The 22,515-nt window shown below is 37.9% G+C and overlaps 1 protein-coding gene across 1 annotated transcript in view; it reads left to right on the plus strand.

The window, feature by feature from the left end:
• LOC139976002 (dihydropyrimidine dehydrogenase [NADP(+)]-like) overlaps window positions 1-22,515 on the plus strand; it is a 44,010-nt gene that overhangs the window by 12,978 nt on the left and 8,517 nt on the right. Inside the window, exons 4-15 of the mRNA XM_071984373.1 lie at window positions 2,568-2,729; window positions 3,594-3,872; window positions 5,972-6,167; window positions 12,629-12,798; window positions 14,023-14,233; window positions 15,585-15,769; window positions 16,131-16,346; window positions 16,870-17,103; window positions 17,916-18,120; window positions 19,126-19,388; window positions 20,720-20,899; window positions 21,932-22,078. Coding sequence (XP_071840474.1) covers window positions 2,568-2,729; window positions 3,594-3,872; window positions 5,972-6,167; window positions 12,629-12,798; window positions 14,023-14,233; window positions 15,585-15,769; window positions 16,131-16,346; window positions 16,870-17,103; window positions 17,916-18,120; window positions 19,126-19,388; window positions 20,720-20,899; window positions 21,932-22,078 — 2,448 coding nt within the window. The remainder of the gene's footprint in view (window positions 1-2,567; window positions 2,730-3,593; window positions 3,873-5,971; window positions 6,168-12,628; window positions 12,799-14,022; window positions 14,234-15,584; window positions 15,770-16,130; window positions 16,347-16,869; window positions 17,104-17,915; window positions 18,121-19,125; window positions 19,389-20,719; window positions 20,900-21,931; window positions 22,079-22,515) is intronic.

The raw sequence follows: 22,515 nt of genomic DNA on the forward strand, positions 1-22,515 counted from the left end.
AAAATGCTGACAGTACAGTAATGAAATGTGATACAGTACCTTGCAGGCCTGGGGCGATTACATCTGAATGTAATCGATTACGATTACGATTACTTGAGAATGTACGATTACGATTACAGCCTAAAGTTGAAGTAATCGATTACGATTACATTGTAATGTAATCGTGATTACAATCATGATTACATTGTGGTTACTTGCACAATCCTCTGCATATCAGTTTAATATAACTCTCTGCCGGGAAATAGGGCAATGAAATAGGGCAAAGGAAGGGCATTTACAGTATATACGGACAAAATTGTGGAAGTATATCTACAATTCCTACCAGGCATTACACATAAAATATGCCTTAACACGTTTAAGATGTGTAACCCATACAGTAAGTCCAGTAAAAAATACAATTTAAACAGACAAAGAGTAAACAGACAAATACTAAAGTAAAACAAATGAAGATTTTCATGCAACACTATATTTTTTAAACTAATAATTTCTGCACAGCAGCAAAACTAAAAACTCTTTTACATTATAACACCAAAATAAAACTAAACAGCTTTGAAATGGGGCATTCCACAGTACATGGGACATGGAAGGCCAAAGTAAAAGTAAATTATTTTCATCAAAAAGTGGTCAACTCTGGTAAAGCAAATTCTGATCCACCAAAATACTTAATTTGCAGTGATTTTTTCAGCAACAAGGTTAATTACATTAATTAAAGAGGTGTAAATGGTGCAAAGTTGGATGGGTTATTGGACAATGGAATGTAGGCAAATTTCTGAATAAGTTTATTGTGCTATAGAATTCTAGAAGCAGGAACACTTCTTTGGTCACACTAAAAGCCAATAGTAAGAATTAGTTTTAATCATTTCTACTAATTTTGCCCTTCTCATTCAAATTTCACTGTAATCATAAATGTAATACGATGACGATTACTTTGCCCTTGTAATCGATTACGATTACGATTACTTTGTAATTTTCACAAAAGTAATCGATTACGATTTACGATTACTTCAAAAAATGTAATCGATTGTAATCGATTATGATTACTGATTACGATTACCCCAAGCCTGGTACCTTGTTATCTTTAGCTGGACCTGAGATGTCCATCACTGCTATGTACACTGTGTTGATGGTATTGACCGTAGCTGTATGTATTGACTGTACACTAGTGTGTAATTACCAAGACGGTAGCAAGCTGTGTGTGTGTGTATTTTCTGGGGTCGATGGTTGGTGTCTACTGTCTAACACTTCTGTTACACCTCATTCGAAACTAGGTCAGGTAATGGCATTAGACTGTTTTTTTTTGCGCAGGCTGAACACCCTTTAAGGTCAAATTTCATTTTGTCATGTACAGTAGTGTGTTTACTACACCTTTTGTACAGTACGGCATTACTTTACGAGTACAGTACAGTACATTGGGCAAGAGTACGGGTACAAGTACTGTAGATAGATTTTCCTATGTTATTGAGTAGGAGTACTACAAGGCTCTAAGCATGAGTATATGAACTGTTTTCACAAGGATTACTAACAAAATATTTACTCAGAACACGGTTCATGTTGATTTTTCTGTTATATAAGGTTTTAATGGAATCAATGACAGTAAATTGTCAAAGTACACATCCTTAGAATTGACAGATCAATGTTCCCATAACTTGATCCTAACTGTGTTTGTTGAGTGGCGTTTCTTCAAAGATAGGATGTTCCAAAACAAAAAAAAACAAAAAATTATTCCTTCGTTTATATATATTTTATATTAATATTTAAGCTGTGTCAATTTTATTCTTCATATTCATATTTTAAGGGTTTTGTCATTTTGTTGTCATTGTAAAGGGCTCTTGAACATGCTTATAAGCATGAAAAGAGCGCTATATAAATTTGGTAAATAATAATAATAATATCTGGAGGTCACTTTTGCTCATTTCGTACCTTCCATCAGAAATGCAGTGGGATGAAGTGCAGTATTTGTACTTAAAACTCCTTGAGTACAGTACTTAGTGAAATATTCAATAATGATCCTATGAAAATTAGTCCACTTTATGAATGTATTCAATCAGAGGTGATTTTTTTTTAAGAAAAGTAACCCAAGATAGAGCCTGGGTACAAAAACCAATCGACTTTAAAGTCTCGGTACGTGTTTGCCAAATTTAAACTTCGACCTTGCCCGCTTACTGCACTAAATAGTTCAGTGAAAGTGGCACCGTTCTATGCAATTTTCATATCAATATTCATTATTTTTATTGAGTTATCTGTCGTTACACATGTTGAGCTGAATCAAATTTGCCAGATTAATTAACAAGTCTGTAGATTCTACAAACTTCAATCAAAATTTGCAAGCCCCGCCCAACAGATCATAGGGGGGCCAATCAAATCTCTCTTTCTTGTTTAAACAGTTATTCTGGCTGGCATTAACAGAGCTACAGTATCTACAGTATGTGGTGTCATTGAGAGGGTGTACTGTTTGCCTCTGCATCATTGATCTACTTGACTTATGTCTTTGAAGAATATACTGTTACTGTGATTTGGTTTTCTCACTAACATGTGATTTTTTTCCCCCTTTTTACCCCCCATTTTAGAACTACTATGGTGCCTCTAAAGCAATCTTTTCAGACAACCCGTTGGGGTTGACTTGTGGAATGGTTTGTCCAACCAGTGATCTCTGTGTGGGAGGCTGCAACCTGTACGCATCAGAGGAGGGGCCTATTAACATTGGAGGGCTGCAACAGTTTGCCACAGAGGTAAGCATACAGTATAGTCATGATGCAGTCTGTTCGTAAGGAACAGTGATACATGCATTGCAAGGGATCCCAGAGGTAATAAGAATGTGTCCTGTTGTGGTTTGCTGGTAGGGAAAGATGTTACATACAGTACATTGAAACTGATAATAATTCCTGTATTTCAAGTTTTTAAAACATTTCACCATGGGTGGCATTAATGATAAAAATCCATTTAGTTTTAGTCTGGTGTTTTGTGTAGTGTTAGTGTTGTGTCATAGTGTCACTGGAATGTGACTTGAACACAAAATGACATGATTTGGTCTTATTTTCTCCATTTAGTGAATCGGTCAGCTTAAGTCACCATCATCTGGGATGATGTCCAGTTGTTGAGTCCTGTTGACTCATCAATTTTCTGTTAAATCAGTTTTTCGTATTTATTCTGATATCATGTCACAATGACTTGTTTAGCTTTGCTTCGTCCGTGTTGAAGTTATGCTGTACTAGTCGTATAAGTATTGTACAGTACAATCATCCCCTTGGTCTATGTCATCATCAAGCTATTCTCTCTGACATATGTATGGTTGGATTGGCTGAGTTGCAGTGTAAGCACAAATCTTTGAGAACAGGTAGGACTACAATGCCTGGTGTATTAGTAGCAGCAATTTCATGTTCTCTGAGTAGGAGCAGAAGTATATAGACCTGTACAAAACCATGAGTACCAGTATGTAATCAAGTATGGACTCGGGTCCCTCCAAGTCCGATTGTTGGACAATTTGTATCCTTAATTTCTTCATCCGTTTAAAGTAGTTATTTCTGGTTTGTATCAGCGTCACCTTCTAACGAAGTTAGTTGTAAGTACACAAGTTGTTACTTCTCTATCTGCAGATTTTCAAGGCCATGGGAATTCCTCAGATCCATGACCCTAGCCTGCCACCTCTGGACCAGCTGCCACCAAGCTATAAGACCAAAGTGGCACTGATTGGGTGTGGTGCTGCCAGCATCAGTTGTGCCACGTTTCTGGCTCGTATGGGATATTCGGACCTGACCATTTTTGAGAAGGAGACCTACATCGGTGGACTCAGCTCCTCCGAAATTCCCCAGTTTCGTCTTCCGTTCGATGTCGTGTCATTTGAAGTCGACCTTATGAAAGATCTCGGTGTGAAGGTAATGTTTATTTAGAAAATACTGTACTTACACAGGTACTGAGGTTGCAAGAAATGTTGTGTAAAATTTGGTTGTCTGGGGGGGGGGGGCGGGATAATTGAGAAATGTTCTGTATCTGAAACTATGACATTCCTCGTTTCTAGTTAGGAAGAACATATATATTTTAGTTACAGACTTTGGAATGTCTAAACTTCTTGGCCTTGTCAATTTTGGATGCCGTGTGTTTAGAAAAAACTAAATTGAAGGGATCCAATGTAATGGTTTGAAAGCTACTAAGTATTCCCTGTGTTTGGTTGAACACTATTTTTGAACACATTTTTTTTACCACACTATACCAAGCATTGGTCGGAGGGGGGGGGGAGGGGGGAATAATTAGATCTGATCATGCTAGACACTCTTCTAGCTGTGTAGATTACTAACTGTCGTGACTTATTTATAACTTCATTCTATTGTTACATACTTCTTGCCTAGACAATTTTGTTATGTATTAAATAATAGGATGATGGAAGCAACAACTAGAACATTTATTCATAAACGACAACTTAATTATTGTCAATTAATCTTGACAGATGAGAGGTAAAGTCTACATTTTATTGGAAGTATGGTGACAGTGATTTAGGCAGCAAAATTTAGACAGCTTTAGTTTCTAACTTGCATATATGATCTGTGTAGGGCATGCTGTTGGCAACACTTCTACAATTACAGTACTGATTTCGCTTAACTCCCGTTAAAATTCGTTGAAAGAAAAATAACCGAATTTCTACGTTTTTTTAATCGAAATTCCCCGATTTTTATCGAAATTCCCCGAATTTTAACGATTGGTTATCTCAGTCATTTCCTTCGTGGAATTTTCAACGATGCGTTGAAATTCTTTTTTAAACGAAATAGAAGGTCAATATGTGGTTACGCGAATCGTCGGAAAACGCGTCACTTCGTTTATCAGTATCAATTAGACTTTGGTACAGTCGTTTGAAAGAGGGAATATTTACAAGAGCATTCTCTGGCTTGTATGAGTAGTAACGCACATAAATTCATGTAGCTAAACTGGCGGGGGACGTTTTCTTACTGTGAACCCCAAACACAGTGACATAAGTCTTAACTTGGCCAGGTCCAATAGAAGGCTGCAGTACAAGCTATGTACCACGAGGCACCCTTCCAGATAAGTTTAAGTTCTGTTTAACCATTTAAATAACAATGAATGGACATATAAACTTGGTTTACTTGCAGATTACTAAAAATAGTTATTTTTAAGAGATGTAAATTTGGTTTTTATGAGAGTTGAAGTATGAAACTTTGGAACTTTGAACATTTTTGGACGGAATGCGCTCTCAGAAAAGTTTGAGAGTGCGGTTCTGTAGTAAACGGTACTGTAGTACGTCAAGTAACACAGGAATTTATTGGGAATAAAGATCTCTGATATCCAGCTACGACTGTTTCATTGTTGATATTTTTTTTTCTTCTTGTTTTTCTGACACTGCGTTCCTTGGTGAGTTAACTTAAACTTATCCTAGTTAAATACTAGCCTATAACTTAAGAGTCGTAGAATGTGCTTGTTACGATCGACCAAGACTAGTTTTTATTATCCTAGCCAAATCATTTTCAAACACCTAGTACAGAACTAACTCTGTCTTATATACAATCAAACTTTTGCAACGTTTGTAATATTCCTCGGCAACTTCTGGTATAATCTGAAAACGGCTGTAGTTACACTAAGGATTCAACGCAAGTCACAACCTTGATATGTCTAGAATTGCCTTGGCGGTTTTTGATCGCGATAACTTTCGTGGAAATTTCGTTGAAACTTTGTTGACAACCGTGCCCGCAGTAGTCTAAATCTTGTCAACGAAATTATTCGTTTTTAATCGATTTTCAACGATTTTCAACTTTTGTTAAAATCGATCGTTGATTTTTTTTTCAACGGGAGTTAAGCGAAATCAGTACTGTATATGTGCTACACTGGTTTCACCACCTGGCAAAATAAGCATGCTGTCACTTTAAACCGATATATCTATATAAATATATAATATTTGTTAAATGCCTACAAATTTAAAGAGCTGGTGCTTTAGCTATGTATTTTCTTGTTATTTATTGCTGTATAGGTTGAGCTTGGCAAGGGCCTAGGCGGTCCCGGGGTTAGTCTGCAGTCACTGAAGAATGACGGCTTTAAGGCCGTCTTCGTCGGCATCGGGCTTCCGCAGGCAAAACGGATCAAGATATTTGAGAGTCTGACCGAAGACCAAGGTTTTTTTACCTCGAAGGACTTTTTGCCGGTCGTAGCCAAAGCGAGCAAAGCAGGTAAAATGAGAATTGTTAATAAAAGACTTGTCAGTTAAACGAAAACAGAAATTATCAGAAAGAAATCATCGTTGAAATTATGGGAGTTTTTCTAGTTGTTTTTTTCTTGGCTGTCTGACTGGCCAAGCTGCTACTAAAGATAGTTACAGTAAGGAGAGGCTCTAATAAATTTGCAGGAAGTCACAGGTCAAAGGTCATGTCGATATCATTAAGGAATATGTTGTCACTTATGGGGTATCCCTCTACGTCATTGATAGGCTATCTTTATAGCCCAACACGAAGCGTGAATAATGGGAGGTAAACAAAAGTGTGTTTTTGAAATATAACTTGAAGAAATGTTTCGATTCCAAAAAGAAATTTGATCTTTGCAAGCAACCTTTAGAAATCAATGTTGGAATATGCTGTGGGCAGGGATTTTAATTGTTTACTTACATTTAGTAATGATTACACTGATAGAGTGACTTAGTATGACGTGACTACGTTGACCGTGACTTGTGGGGGCGTGTATTTGTGGGGGCGTGTTCTTGCTGTGTGGGGGCGTGTCCTTGTATTTTTGTCTCTCTTGTCTTTCGTTGGAAAGGATGCATTGAATCACTACGTACAGACTATTAATTTAGAAACACGTTCTGACAATTTTTCTTGATGTTCCACGAATTACGATGCGCGATCCAAAAGTGGGTCACGCTATATTTTCGGTGGGGTAACAAAATATTTTCCAGACGATGACAAATTGTCAAGAGTTTACAGAGCTTGCCAACGCTATGGAATATGTTACTTCTTTTTTAATTCCATAGTCCAATCTAGCTTTCATGCATTTCTGAGCATCAATTCCCAGGGGTGAGGGGGTGGGTGGGCGGGGGTGATGGGGTGGGCGGGGGTGGCACGTCGTGGCTTGGGTTGGGCTCACTTGGATGTTGCTGGTTTGTTGGCCTTAAAGTTTGCAGATTACTGACTTACAGGATAGAAGTCCAGGCCTTGAAGTATACTCTTCATGATGTAAGGGCATTGTGATATTATGTGTATTTAGTTCTGAGACTAATTTTGTCACACAATACAGCTCTGCTATTACCACCCCAAAAAAAATATTGTGACCATACTGTGTGCCCTAGTTCCACCTTCACATTGGGCTGGTATTGATTCCCTATTTGAACTTACTCTTATTCTTGATGTAAATTATTCCAGAATCACAATTTGCCACTCTTTTGTGATCTATTTCAAGTTAAAATGTAAAAATCGTTGAAGCGTTTGATCGCATTTGACACTTGCTTTATTAGTCTTAATCGACAGTCTTTCATATCATAAACACTCTCCTCCCCATTGCTGGTTTCCAGCACACTGGACTTACTCAGGCGTAAACTTAATATAACACTTACAATATTTTATTTGTATTGTATCAAGTAGTGTTTTTTAGTTTGGGGTCAACTCCTCGGTTTTACCAAACCTGCCGAGTGACTTGCAATATATAGCAACCAATCAAACTTAATAAAGCCAATCTGTGAAATTTTGCTACAGTCAAAGTTGACATTTTAAGTTATTCAGTTATATGGATCATGTTAAACTTTACCAATGAACAGATAAGCCTATGGAACACACAGCCCAATGCCCAATTGTAGCATCTCTTATACACTTTGATCCAGCTTTATTGGTTGTAGTGCAAGTCTTTGTTACAATTACAGTAGTTCTAGAACCGAATCTGTTTCTGCCTTCCACAGTTCATGAAAATGTCTAGATGAGATGTTAAGACATTCATAGAGAGTTCAGTGTTAAATCTGTATCGAATTACCTAGTTTATATGTTATGTAGCAGCCCTCTAACAGTCAGGAATCTATTTACTGTGAGACACTCAGTACGTAGTGCAGTGAAATATCAGCTACAAATAATTTCAAGTTGTAGTTGCAGGTATTGTATAAATTGTTAACTCCTATAGCTACAGTAGTTGTGTTATCTATCCTCTCATACGTGGTGACTTGTAACCATATCGGCATTCTGTAGGAAGGAAGTTGGCCCCTGGATGGGAAGCTGTCTGTCGTGGTATACTTCTAGATAAATGTTAGCATAGTTTGAGATATTGGATTGACCTTACGGAAGTGTGGAGTAGCTAGAGCTTTCTGGTTCCTTGCTGGAAGCAAAGGACACAATGCAGTCAGGTTGGCGTGTGCGCGTGTTTGGGTATGTGTGTGGGTCTGCACTTGTTTTGTTTTCTGACCGAGGACTTGAACAAAAGAATTCCAGGTCCTCAATGCGATTTCTAAAGAATAACCATGTCCTCGAAAGAATTCTATTGTTATGGGGTATTGTTAAGGTTAAGGTTCGTGGATTTGTGTGTGTGCGTGTGTATGCATCTATGACATTTGCTTGGGTCCGGCATTACTCAACAACGGAGTGATGGATACTCGTGATACTTACTATGTAGATGTATTATAGTGAAAAGGTGTGCACTATTCTTTTGTCATGGACCTAATGAATATTAATAAGGTTATGGGGTCAAATGTAAATATCTTTACATTGCAATAACTCTGCAGCCTTAAGTCAGGACTGTAGCCAAAACGTGGTAAACAGTTGTTGGTTAATAACTGGTACTGCACATTTAGGCCTAATTTTTTAGAGATCATCTGGACAGCAAAAAATTCTGGGACCCATTTTTTGGGGCTGGGTGGACCCATATTTATTTCCACCTCAAATGCATTTTTGGGCACATTCTTTGGGCCCAAACTTGTGTGGTGCAATATGTTTAAGACCATTTGGGCCCACATTTTTGGGGGTTCAATGTTTGGGAGCAAATATATTTTTTAAGCCACATTGTCTGGGCCAAACATGTTGAGACCATTTACACACAAAATGGTATTGGGCCCGCTTTGTTTGGGAGGGACCAAAATTAAGTTGCAATTACCCCACAAATGTAAATCAGATTATATCCAAACTTGGGAAATAGCTGTTGGTTAATAGCTAACTGTACATGGTGGCATAAATAATATATCGGGTGATGACATACAACACTCTCATATTCCACTAAGCAACGAACCATAGTGACCGTTGGACTCTTGTTGATAAACCTTTCCATAGATGAATCTTTGGAACATTTTTTGTCCATAAGTTGAAGTGAAAGGTAAAGTTGTCGTAGTAGGAGTTAATTGATTTTGGTAGGTCATAGTGGAATCTACACAAAAGTGGTATTTCATGTAAATATTGCTGATCAAGGTAGACTGAGTAGTTATTAAGGATAGGTATCTGGGTTGCTTCGACTGCCAGTGCTAACATTTCATGTTTGTCTTTCATTTTGTTCGGAAAAATGCAGTTCTTTCATTGTTCTGGTTGATAAGTCTGTTTACAACATATATACTGTACACAACGTTCCAGAAGCCCATAGTTAACCCTCCGTGTGAAATGTGCATCTGACCATTATATCATAACTAGTTCTGTAAAGCTTGATCAACGGCCATAGTCTACTATGCTTACATAATGCAATAACTTCTCAAGTTGCCCACAATCTCTCAACAGTACACACATATGGATAAAAGTACACAGACCAAATCGTTATTTAGGCTGATAACAAGCACCAAATGCGTGACTGTTATTTGTAATTTGATGTCACACAGAGTCTGAAAACTGATGATTTGAAACCAACAAACTGCCATCACTTTTCGCTGTTAATTATAGTATTACATTATAACATCTAAAGTAGTAGTATGGGCTTCGCTGAACTAAGACAAACATACAAAAGGCCTATTATGCACAATAAAAAATCTAGCGCAAATTAAACTTTTCAGTTGAATGCGCAGTGTGAAGATGTAATATATTCGCCCAGCCTATAAGTGCAATATGGCAATATATTGTATTTGCTGTTTAATGAAAACTAACCATTTTGCCCTATGGAAAGGAATATTGGCCTACAGTAGTATGGTTAATTAGATAGAATATTCAATCGTACTGAGTGAAAAGTTCATATTTATGTAACATGTAGTATGGCTATTATACAGTACAGTATTATCCTATTAACATGACATAATTTAGAAAGGATTTAGGGTCATCAGTATTGTTAACCACTTTTAGGGTGATAAGAGTTTCCAAATGCACTTTTTTATAATATTTGTGCACTCTCGAAATTATTCCTCGTCATTCAGACGTGTTGAATAATACATTATTCATGTTTGTCTGATATGTTTGTCTGATATGTTTGTCTGTGTGACATGTTTGTCTGATATTGACAGACCACCAGACTATAAACTGCAGGGCAAATCTTTTAGTTTTTTTTTCCTTCTGGTTTTTCAGACAACCATGTCTTACATTTTGTCTGTTCAAACAGCAAATTTGGTTGCCCCAAACATAAAAGGTAGCAAAATAACTCTGAAAATAAAGGATCGATGTGTAGGTTTGGTGAACAGAACATCAATGTTTGTGGAAGAGGGGGGGGGTGATAACAATTTTTCATGTTACCTGTTTGGGGTATATACTGTACTTACATTGCAATCTGAACTTGATGTAAATAACTACAGTGGTCATCAGGCCAGACAACCTCCACAGCTGATTTGGTTGTCCAACCAGAAATTTGGCAGTCTCGGATGACTGTAGTGCTACCATCAAGAAAAAATTTCCCGAACCGGACAACCAGTAACCATCTATGACTGATGTGTCCCTTATATAGAATTATTGTACTACCATTTCCCTATGAAGTTCTTATGAGATATTGGGAAATTATAAGTATAGGAAGTATGTGATTGCAAATGGTATTGACCCTTCCATAAATGAACAAAAAGCATCACAAGATCTAAAAGACGATTGGACCTCATTTGACCTTCTTTATTCGTGTAACTTTGTCATGCACTGTAGGTTAAACATTTGCTGTTTTGCAAAAGCACCGCCACTACTGAATTCGTTCAACAACGAATGTTGATTTGCCACAAGGGTGGCGAAAGGTACTTTTAATTCAGTTCAGTTGTTTGCATTGCAGCTGTTTGTATTGCAGTGTGTATTGCAAACTGTGTCAAAATCATAAAATACTTCTATTGTTACAAATTCTTTTCCAAACTTTAAGCTTTGTTGACTGAACCAGAGAAGTAGAGTCAGATTCCCTACGAAACTGCAATTAAATTCCACTTTTATTAATTCTTTCTGTGTAAACAATGACTTGTGAGTTGTTTGTGGTATAATTATGCCATCTCTGTTATGTCTAGATGACCTTTGAACCAGTGCTTGCTTCTCTTTTCATATATTCTATGAATTGTGTTGTCCATCGAAGGAACCTCGTGAAAAGTCAACATTTGTTCTGCACAAGTGGGACAAATGCAGCGTTACTTTGTGTGTATGTGTTTGTCCTTGTTTTGTACATTGTAAAATATTTACTTTATATGATAGACTCAGTCATGGCCTAGTCCCAAATAGCTGTAATGGCAAGGATTGGGTAAAAAAGCAAGTATTGGGAAGGGGATCCCATAAAAACAATTCTGGGTATGGCTTACAGTCCTCAGGTGGGGCGAAGGAGGGAACAGAAATTAAGAGGGACTAATGGAAATGGCAGGGAAATGAAAGAGTTTGAGATATTGTCATGCAATGGAACATGATGTCACTCGAAAGAGATATGAACCTCTTGGTAGTCCATTCAAGTTAGGATTAGTAATCCACAGTCTTTGCCCAATGATATTAACAGTAATTGTAGTTTGGAAATCATTACAGGTCAATGCATACAGTAGGTCAGTTGCTTTTGTCGCTTACATGTTTAACCGCAACTTATATATAAGGCAGTTTACTTCTTGGACTAGTACAACCTACATTAAATAATCCTGAAATTGAGACATATAAACAATTGAAGTATATATGTTGTGATCTTAGGTTACAGGTTAGATTTTCAGACTCTCTCAGACATACAGCATACTGTATATGCTGTCATGATTACTACTCCCTTAAATGGATGTAATTTCTGCTAAAAGTCATTGTCTCCACCTGCCGGTCTAATAGTAATGGAATGTTTACACAGTGTTTTCAGCTAAATGACACACATTTTGAAGAATTAAATCAAGAATGTAAATCACCAATAGTACAATGAAACCAACATCTTACATAAGTGGATTGACACCTAAAATAACTATAAGTTTATGTGGCTACTTAGCATTGTAAACTTAACTACTGTACATTCCCTGGCCATATATGGTTACTCTTGTAGTACAGTGTGTCTTTCATAGCTTTATGTTTGTGGCATGTGCAGCTTTGATGAAGTGTTGTTTTCTAACTTTTACACATTTCAATACTTCTAGTTTAAGAATTTATCTGCAGTTTGCATAAATTTCATTTTCACCTTTTGTTCATCGTGCCCGAGATATCCCGACCAGACTTTTTACCCGATATGTATCAGCATGGCATGGAAAAACGAAGAGTTCTCCAGACTGAATATTAACTAGATGAACTTTTTCCTATTTAGCTGATAAATCTTTTCTTTTATTCATTCATTCATTCATTCTGTGCTGCAGGAATGTGTTCTTGCAAGTCCACCCTTCCCCAGCTGCATGGTAACGTGATTGTCCTAGGAGCAGGTGATACTGCCTTTGACTGTGCGACATCTGCCCTCAGGTGCGGCGCTAAGAGGGTCTATGTTGTGTTCAGGAAAGGCTTCACCACAATCAGAGCTGTTCCTGAAGAGGTAGAGAATTTTTGTTTTCATGGTTTTGTTTCTTTTTTAAATTTCTGTACTGATATTTTCATAAACGTGAAAATTTTCATATGAAAAATACAAAACATACACAATTTATGATGATTTATGAGTCTAGAAATAGAAAGGGTTTTCCTGTTTATCTCATTTTTGAGTGATGAGCTAACCTCTTAACATTCTGATGTTCTGAATCTGACCAAGGTCACATTTTACTCAATCACTCTATCAGTCCGGTGACTGTGTGTAAGTTTCAAGGCGTGGAAAAGCCTCTGCTTCCAAGAGAAAATATAATTATCTTTTCCTCAAAATGTTGGGCTTTTTCCTTCACAACCTGAATTGGTTTGCTATTAATCAAGTCACATCATTATCCTGGTAAAATTATAGGAGCTACCAGGATGAACAAATTTGCAGAATAGTCTCAAGTATGTATGTATGCATGTATTTTAGATCCTCCTGCAAGCAGGAACTCGCGAAGAAGCCATCATTGGCTTATCAAAGCCGCAAGCTGACCGAAGTCAGTCTCTTAGATTCATATTTAACGTCCATGATTATGAATTGTCAATTGTCAACAACTCTGTCACTGGACAACATGCATTAATCTTGGAGTGACTCAAACTCGGGACCTTATGATTGGAAGGCACCGGCGTTAACCACTGAGCTAACACTCCTAACACTAACACTCTTAACACTGAGCTAACACTCAAGTGAATGAACATATTGAGTTGCTTCGAAGGACATCATTTCTGATTGAACAAGTATCTGGGACTCTGGTTAATGCCATTTTTACAGTCTTTTTCAATATCTAAAATATTAACAGCTTCTGTCAATGGTTCTACCTAAAGATGCTGTATTTTCACTTCTTATTTACTTTCATGTCCAGTAGGATTTAGGGCCTCAAAATTCCGTTCCTATGAACTCGGTCGAAATTAGCATCCAATGTGTCAAATGCACCAAGCTGAACTGAATTGTACAAGGTTTGACGACCTTTGATCAGGCATGAGCTTTTTCTGCGAATTCGCGGAATATCCGTGATTTCTTTTCTACCTCGGGGACATAAACTATAATCCTAACATACTGTAGCATACGCAAACTGGAGCCTATACCGCAATTTTTGCAAAGTTCCGTGATATTTTTCTTACCCCAGGCTCATCCCTGTTTGATTTATGATTGAATTAACTAATGTAGAGTTATTCTTATATTTGACATTGTTCTTAGATGGAAGTAGCCCGAGAGGAACTTTGTGAATTCATGCCATTCTTATCTCCAAGGGAAGTGATCATGAAGGGAAATAAGATAACAGGGCTGAAACTCTGCAGGACAGAGCAGAACGATGAAGGACAGTGGATTGAGGACGAAGAACAGATAGTTACCCTCAAGGCGGATTACATCATATCGGCGTTTGGTTCCACACTGACTGACACCGAAGGTACAATTGAAAGCAAAGTTATCATCTACTTACTTGTCAAAAGATTGTCCTGCTCTCTGCAGAACTGTGGTTGGAGCTTTTGAAATTTGCTCCCTTAATTTTAAAGGAAAGTAAAATGTATCCATCATCATAAATCTGTGTTACAGAGAGCCTTGTGAAAACAAGTTATTCCCCCACTCCCCCACCTTCCAAAGAAATATATATACATAGCCACTGGTGATTAAATTAGTTTTGTATTTCTCAAGGGTTATAGGAAGACAACAGAGGCTTATTTGAAACTCTATTTATGTGATGATTTGGATGAACTCAGGCTTGTTGTATTCGATGTTTGTGTAATTGTTACATGAATTCCTGCCCCTGGGAACCCCACTTGATGTCCCCATCCGACAGACAAGAGTGTCCCTAATCATCCAACCACTAGTGTGAGAGGAAAGGCACCTCTCTCAGCATCACTGCAGTGCAGCCACCAAGAAAAAGAAAAAATTTGTAGCAAAAACATCAAAGCAAGTCAACCCCATTTCCAAATTTGCAAACCAGAAATACCAAATCCACAGACTTCCCCAGTCCACAAGGCTGCAAAGCATGAATTTTGAATAGGAGAGGAGAATCTGGTTCAAGGCGGTATTTGAGTCAAGGACCGAAGGGGTTGTGGGGCAGACATTGTAACCTCTACACCCCATCACCCCAAATTAAGGCTTTTTACTTGCTTGTGGTTCTGTAAGCTTTTTTTGTTGTGAGAAGGAAAGGCACCTCTCTCACCATCACTGCTGTGCAGCCACCAAGAAAAAACAACATTGTAGCAAAAACATCAAAGCAAGTCAACCCCATATCCAAATTTGCAAACCAGAAATACCAAATCCACGGACTTCCCCAGTCCACAAGGCTGCAAAGCATGAATTTTGAATAGGTGAGGAGAATCTGATTCAAGGCGGTATTTGAGTCAAGGACCGAAGGGGTTGTGGGGCAGACATTCTAACCTCTACACCCTATCATCCCAAATAAACGTTTTAATACTTGCTTGTGCTTCTGTAAGCTGTTTTGGTTGCAAAACTTGCTTAAAGACCTGTATATTTACAGTAATTCACATGAATGAGGCATGTGGGAGGCCCGCACCTAGATAACAGGTGCAAATCGCACAGTGCAGTAAATTGCATTTGTTTCCTCATGTGTGCTTCAACCTATCATGGAAATCAAGAGGTTCACTATTAAAGGACTCAATGACAGATGACACAAGTTGCAATTAATTTAATTAGACCTTCATCTCATAAAATTTACTTTGGCTCGTCCAGAGAGACACAGCATTTTTTTCAGCATTTCTGATAGTATTTCAATCTGTCTGTTTTGATGACAGTGAAGGATGCCATGTCACCAATAAAATTTAACAGATGGGGTCTGCCAGAGGTTAATGAAGACACAATGCAGACCAGCGAAGATTGGGTCTTCTGCGGAGGCGACCTGGCTGGGCTTGCCAACACTACCGTAGAATCAGTGAATGACGGTAAAACAGCAGCCTGGTTCCTGCACAAGTATCTCCAGGTGTGTATAGCTTGTTGGGCAGTGAGTGGAGTATCTGTTAGTGAAACAGTGGAATATCTGTAGAATAGTGAAACAGTGGAATATCTGTAAGATTCTAATATATTATCAGGAAGACATTAATATGGCATGAATGCACATTTTATCTGATAGCAACCCTTGATGCGGAGAGAGCCAAGTTCGACATATTGTGAGATCAGAAATCTGTTTTAGTATGCAGAGATGTTAACTTCCCATGAAATTCTTACATTGTCTAAACATACAGCATCTGTTACTTCCTTAAATCCAGAGGTCTCTTTGGCCACATAGTTATAAATCTATTGCTTGATTCATCATGTGGTATTCCATTACTATCTTCCAACAGAGCACCCACGGAGAGACTGTTCCCTCAACACCAGCCCTGCCCAAATTCTACACCCCTATCGACCTGGTGGATGTCAGTGTCGAGATGTGTGGAATGAAATTCTTGAACCCCTACGGACTGGCCAGTGCTACACCGACTACCTCTGCTCCAATGATCAGGCGTGCCTTTGAACAGGGATGGTCATTTGCAGTGACCAAGACGTACAGCTTGGACAAGGTAGAGATGTGTGGTTTATATGGTGAAATCATTGCTGATTAGTCTTGGACCCTTCTCACAGACCCCACAAGTTCTTACGCGGCGTCCAAATTTTGCAACCAGAATTTGGTAAATTGTTATTGTTGGCTAAATGACAACTGGAAAGAAAACTCACTGATGATACTTGAGATACTTGAGATAAACTTGAGAATCAATGAACAATCAAGGCATTCTTGATTATTCCAAGGAACCTTATAAACTTTAAATGGAATCCCTGTGTGATGTAGAATTCTGTAGTTAACCACTGAATATTCAATATGGCAGGACCTGGCAGGGCTCGCAGTAGTACATAGTGTCTCAGAAAAGCTTGTTGGTCGTTAGTCAAAGATTCCTATTAGTTTCTCAGGACATTATTTGTTTTGCAATGAGACTTCTTACGATTAGATTCTCCTGTAGGAGGTATAGAACTAATGCATGTCTCATGACACAGCTGTATACACTAATGTTTACAAAGTTCTGTGTGTTGTGTCGTATTTATCCTTAGGACCTTGTCACCAACGTGTCTCCTCGTATCGTTAGAGGCACCACGTCTGGGCACATATTCGGACCAGGCCAAGGGGCATATCTGAACATTGAGCTCATCAGTGAGAAGACTGCAGCTTACTGGTGCACCGCTGTCACGGAACTGAAGAAAGATTTCCCAGACCGTATCGTGATCGCCAGTATCATGTGTGGTTACAACAAGGACGATTGGACGGAACTCGCCATTATGTCAGAGGTAAATTGTGAGTGGTTGGGAGAACGTTTCAGTTATATTGAAGGTATCATAGGTTTCATATAAGGGGTCAGACCTTATTGTGATTGCCAGTATCATGTGTGGTTACAACAAGGACGATTGGACGGAACTCGCCATTATGTCAGAGGTAAATTGGGAGTGGTTGGGAGAATGTTTCAGTTTTATTGAAGGTATCATAGGTTTCATGTCAGGGGTCAGACCGTATTGTGATTGCCAGTATCATGTGTGGTTACAACAAGGACGATTGGACGGAACTCGCCATTATGTCAGAGGTAAATTGTGAATGGTTGGGAGGTTTCAGTTTTATTGAAGGTATCATAGGTTATGATAGGTTCTTTTTTAAGATTGTAAATGTGTGTCATTCTCAAAGGGCCATGTCATAGTCACATATAAGCCAAACCCTTTTAGTCTAGTTATTTGATTTAATATGTGATTGCTAAGAATTGGTTGCTAGTCATTAGCAACTAATGGAACATTAAATCCCAAACAGAAAATGTGTCCCACAAATGATGTTTTCAGGTATTTCCTATAATTAGTTGGGTAGTGCATTACCAGATTGTTTCAAATTCACCTCAAAAATACAATGGATTTTTCATGTTTAAGTCTTTAGCGGAATCAACTTTTCATCCTTTTATATTATTTTCAATAATTTATATATGTGTTACATGCAAGGGAGTGTAACAGGCGTTACTTTTCACAGCACCTTTTTTTGCTTTGGAAAATTCCTGTCAGTCTTCTCCTCAAACTGATCATGTTTAATATTTTTCTGTTGCTCTCGATATTATTCTTCTAAGAAATGTGGTGCAGATGCACTTGAGTTGAACCTTTCCTGTCCACACGGAATGGGGGAGCGTGGGATGGGTCTAGCCTGCGGCCAAGATCCAGAGTTGGTCCTTAACATCTGTCGCTGGGTCAAGGCAGCGGTCAAGATCCCTGTCTTTGCTAAGATGACGCCAAACATCACCAGTATCGTTGCCATAGCAACAGCGGCCAAGGAAGGTAAGCCTTCATTCGGGTGGTGATTCTATCGACTTCGTCATGATAAATAATCAATGAGGTAAATGAGATTATCTACAATCTGATCCCCCCCGTAGTCTCTCCCTCCCTACGCATTCATCCTAACTGTGCCCTTAGCCCTTGGAAGGAGGGTTCCTCATCTCATTGATGGTGCTGTGTGTATTACAGTAACATGACTTTAACTGTTTTTATGATGTAAGATTTGCTGCAGTTAGGTTTCAAGAAAGAGTTGTCATCTTTGGCGGTTTGCTGTCAACTATCAATTATTTATTTTATATTTTTTTTATTGTTCTTTTGCTGTTTGAAATATCAGGGAATAATTGATCTGATGTCAGAAAGAAAAGTCAGGTGCAATTATATGGTCAAAATTACATCACAAATGCAACTATATTTGCAGAACTCTACTATTTTCAGTATTTTATAGTATAGGCAAATGAAGCCACTCAGATGGTGCTGTGAAGAACATGAGCACTAAAGTTTTCCCTGAATAAGTATCAGAAAACACATGTTTCTAGTTAGTATATATGCCACAGTATTTCCTTGCAGTGAAAACATAGCACAACCTTGTTTTTTCGTTCTAAAAAAAATCATATAAGTTGATGAATTGTGACAGGACCATCCAGCCATGTAACATTTAGGTAAAAGCTGTTCCTTGGGGGCTAGATACTTTCTGTTGATATTCTCATAATGGGGCTGTCTTCTGGAATTCTCTCCAATCATGTCCATTTCAACAATCAGTTTTCAAATTAATTTCTTGTCTTTTGTATTTTGTGTACGGTTGCAGAACTCAACAAATGTCCTACATGTATTTGAAATTTAGACAACAGGGAGGTCATTGTTCACAATTATTTTTTGCACTTCTCATCTTTCATAATCTATTTGTCACCAATAAAATTGTTACTGCTTTTGACACTTCTCTATCTGTGAAATTTCATAAGTTATCAGCATGCACTTGAGCACTCTTTCATTGTCTCCATGGTTACGTAGGTGGTGCTGATGGTGTAACCGCTACTAATACCGTATCTGGTCTCATGGGGTTAAAGGGCAACTCCCAAGCCTGGCCGGCTGTGGGTAATGCCAAGCGTACCACCTACGGTGGTGTGTCTGGCAATGCCATACGTCCCATTGCACTGAGGGCAGTCTCTGCCATAGCCAAAGCCCTCCCTGGATTCCCCATCATGGCTGCCGGAGGTATTGACTCTGCAGATGTTGGCTTACAGTTCCTGCACTGTGGTGCTAGTGTCCTGCAGGTAATTGTGTTATTAATATTTGCCCCCTCCCCATCTTCATTCCCTGGGGATGTAGCATGGGTGACATGAATCCACTTACATATTCAAGTGCACCAAAATCGTTTCATGAATTTAGTCATGATCCGGTGAAAACTCAAAGTTTGCTTATGTGGGGTCTCTCTTTGCTTTCTTCCGTGGAAGCCATTTTGAATATATGGTTGTGGAACATAAAATATTAACTATTGTCATGAGCTTTCTTCTTTCATAATCATGTGAATCATATTTGGGGCTGAGGTGTAGTGCAAAGTTCAAAACGTACAATTCAGAATGATCATAGGCAGCTGTCACACGTAAAGTGTATTGCAATACCCAAGAAACCTAGTTAAACAAAAAAGACAAAAAAATGACAATAACCCAAATACCTTTTTCTTGAAATATCAGATTTGCAGAAATTGGTATTCCTCATCCAGATATGTGAAGGACGCAGTAATTCATTTCGTTACTAATTCCATGGTCGAGTCGTAAATTTCAAGGAACACACAGGAATAGACCAACAGTTGTCTCAGTACAACTAACAGTTTGTTATCATGGTTTGAGAATAACTGCAAAAAGGGGCATATTGAATGTTGCATATTCACTTTATGCTAATTTATGCTTAAGAACAGGACAGTTTTTGTGTTTTATGACAATGCATATTGTTATGTGCCTATTCATGCAATAGTACTTATCACAATAGGCTCTGATCTGTACCACTGGAAGGCAATTTAATGGAACAGACAATGTACTAAGAGAAAAGTTGCAATAAAGAGAAGACATAAAATGTTCTACACATAATATTTACAAACATAAGCTTCTAGCGTTGCTGCTGTTTTCTACACTTTTGATCATTATGAGGTTTTCTCTGCAATAGCCTAGAGTTAAGATAGGGGTACTACTGCAGTTACAGCTTTTGCCCAAACTCATGTTATGATTTCTCTGAGATTATCTGCGATACTCTAGAGTTATGATAGGGGTGCTACTGCAGTTACAGCCTTTAACCCAAACCCATGTTAAGATTTCTTGTGTCAAATAGGTCAAGAACTGGCAAAATTTTATATGGATGAAAATGATAGATTTCGATCTCATCATTCTGGAGGTCAAGGTTGCTCCTCCAATGGCATCTCTGATCAACAAGGTAACCTCGGAATTTACTACAAATAACTAGGAACTACTGAAGAAAGTATACAAACTGGTTCCGTCCAGTTTCCTCCTATCCTATTTGTGTCTTCTTCGGTTTTTGCGATAGTATGAAGGTCCATAACGTAGCGATGAACCAAAATGATTTATTTTAAATATATCTTGCTTTCCCGTAGGTTTGCAGTGCCATCCATAATCAGGACTACACATTAGTCGATGACTACATTACCGGACTTAAGACACTGCTGTACCTCCAGACTCTACAGGACCTTGAGGACTGGGACGGTCAAAGCCCTCCCACCGTGCGACATCAAAAGGGAAAGTCAATCCCTAAAGTAATCGATATCATTGGCAAAGTAAGTCCGTCTAAGTTGGTCAGTTTCACTCACTGAACTTTTTCCTTTCTGTGTTTCTTTTTCTCTTTGGTGCAAAGATTAAAGTAGGCTTGATGGCACAGTACCCCAATCCTCTGTGAACTGCACTGACTACCAGTACAACAACGTATCAATTACAAGATAGCACTGCTCACTTTCAAATCTCTAAATAATATGGCTCTGTTCTACATTTCGGAACTCATCACCAAATATGAACCAAGTCTTAGTTTTATGCTCCTCATCACAACTCTTTGTTTGCCATCCTTCTAAATCAAAGACCAACTTCTTAGGAGAGAGATCTTTCACAGCAGCTGCCCCCATGGTTTGGAACAGTCTTCCAGGAAATATCCGTTTTTGAACTAATCTTAATCATTTTAAAAGGGATTTGAAAACACATATTTTAAAATGTTTAAAATGAATACTTTATACTTGTTTTGTAATGTAAATATTTGCTTTTATGTTTTAATTATTCCTTTTTATTCTTTGTATTGCTATGTTTAGTTACCTGGTGCAATTTTTTTGTATTGTTTGATATCTTTTAGGAATTTATTTCTGTACAGCGCTTTGAGATTTTATAGGAAAGCGCTTTATAAATGGCACATATTATTATTATCCATATTATTAGTACAGGGTTGGAAATAAGAATGTTGTTCTCCGTCACAAGAATGATTTCTCTTGACTCCAAACACAACATGTCCGTGTTAGAGTTTCAGGTCAGGGAAGGTAACACCGACGACACAAATATTTCATTTCATGTTCTGATTTTCGGTTAGTGGGTGTGCCAATGTTGCCCATGATACTTGGATTTCTCACATTAAAACGTCAGTTTTGCGATCAGATGAAGCGAAAATTGGCAGTTTCAATAATTCAATAATTTGTCATTTTTCTTTCACTTACAAGTTCCATATAATACAACAAGGTGAACTATAAATCAATTTTTATTTTATGAATCGTTTTGAACTGATTGTAGTTACATGAAATGACAAAAGGCCCTTTGCTCGCTTTTTAACACAGAGTCTTCCAAGCTTTGGACCATACCTTGAGGAGAGGTTGCAGGTTATCTCTGAGTACAAGAAGAGCCACGACCTACTGGACGAGTCGCTAAATCCAGACCAGTCGAGACCCGTCAAACAACCAAAGATGGACGCGCCAACCATCAAGGTAGGCATCGCTGCTCTGTTACTCTCAGAATGTCTGGTTTTCATTTTACTGCAGCTGTAATATCTACATGAATTTAAATATGAGAATACAATATCTCAAGTAAGTCATTATTTTACCTTTTTGGAAAGTATTATTCATTTTAACCTCCAGTCTTACTGTTTGTGTTGCCATCTTACCACCTTTTTCTATTGTTGTACATTAAATTTTATTTTCTATTTATATTTTGATAGTCTTATTGTTACTAATTTTTGGCTGTAATAGTTTGGTATTTTAGTTTTATTGCATGCTGTCATATTTTATTGCTTTCGTCTTTAATTTCTGAATTTTATTGCTTTAAAAATTATTGTTAGGATTTTTGTTTATTTTTGTAATTTTTATGATGCAATATATTTAGACTGTAATATTTTTTGAGCTGTAATAATTTTATGCGATTTTGT

The sequence above is a fragment of the Apostichopus japonicus genome, chromosome 2, assembly GCF_037975245.1.
Source record: "Apostichopus japonicus isolate 1M-3 chromosome 2, ASM3797524v1, whole genome shotgun sequence".
Classification (NCBI taxonomy): domain Eukaryota; kingdom Metazoa; phylum Echinodermata; class Holothuroidea; order Aspidochirotida; family Stichopodidae; genus Apostichopus; species Apostichopus japonicus.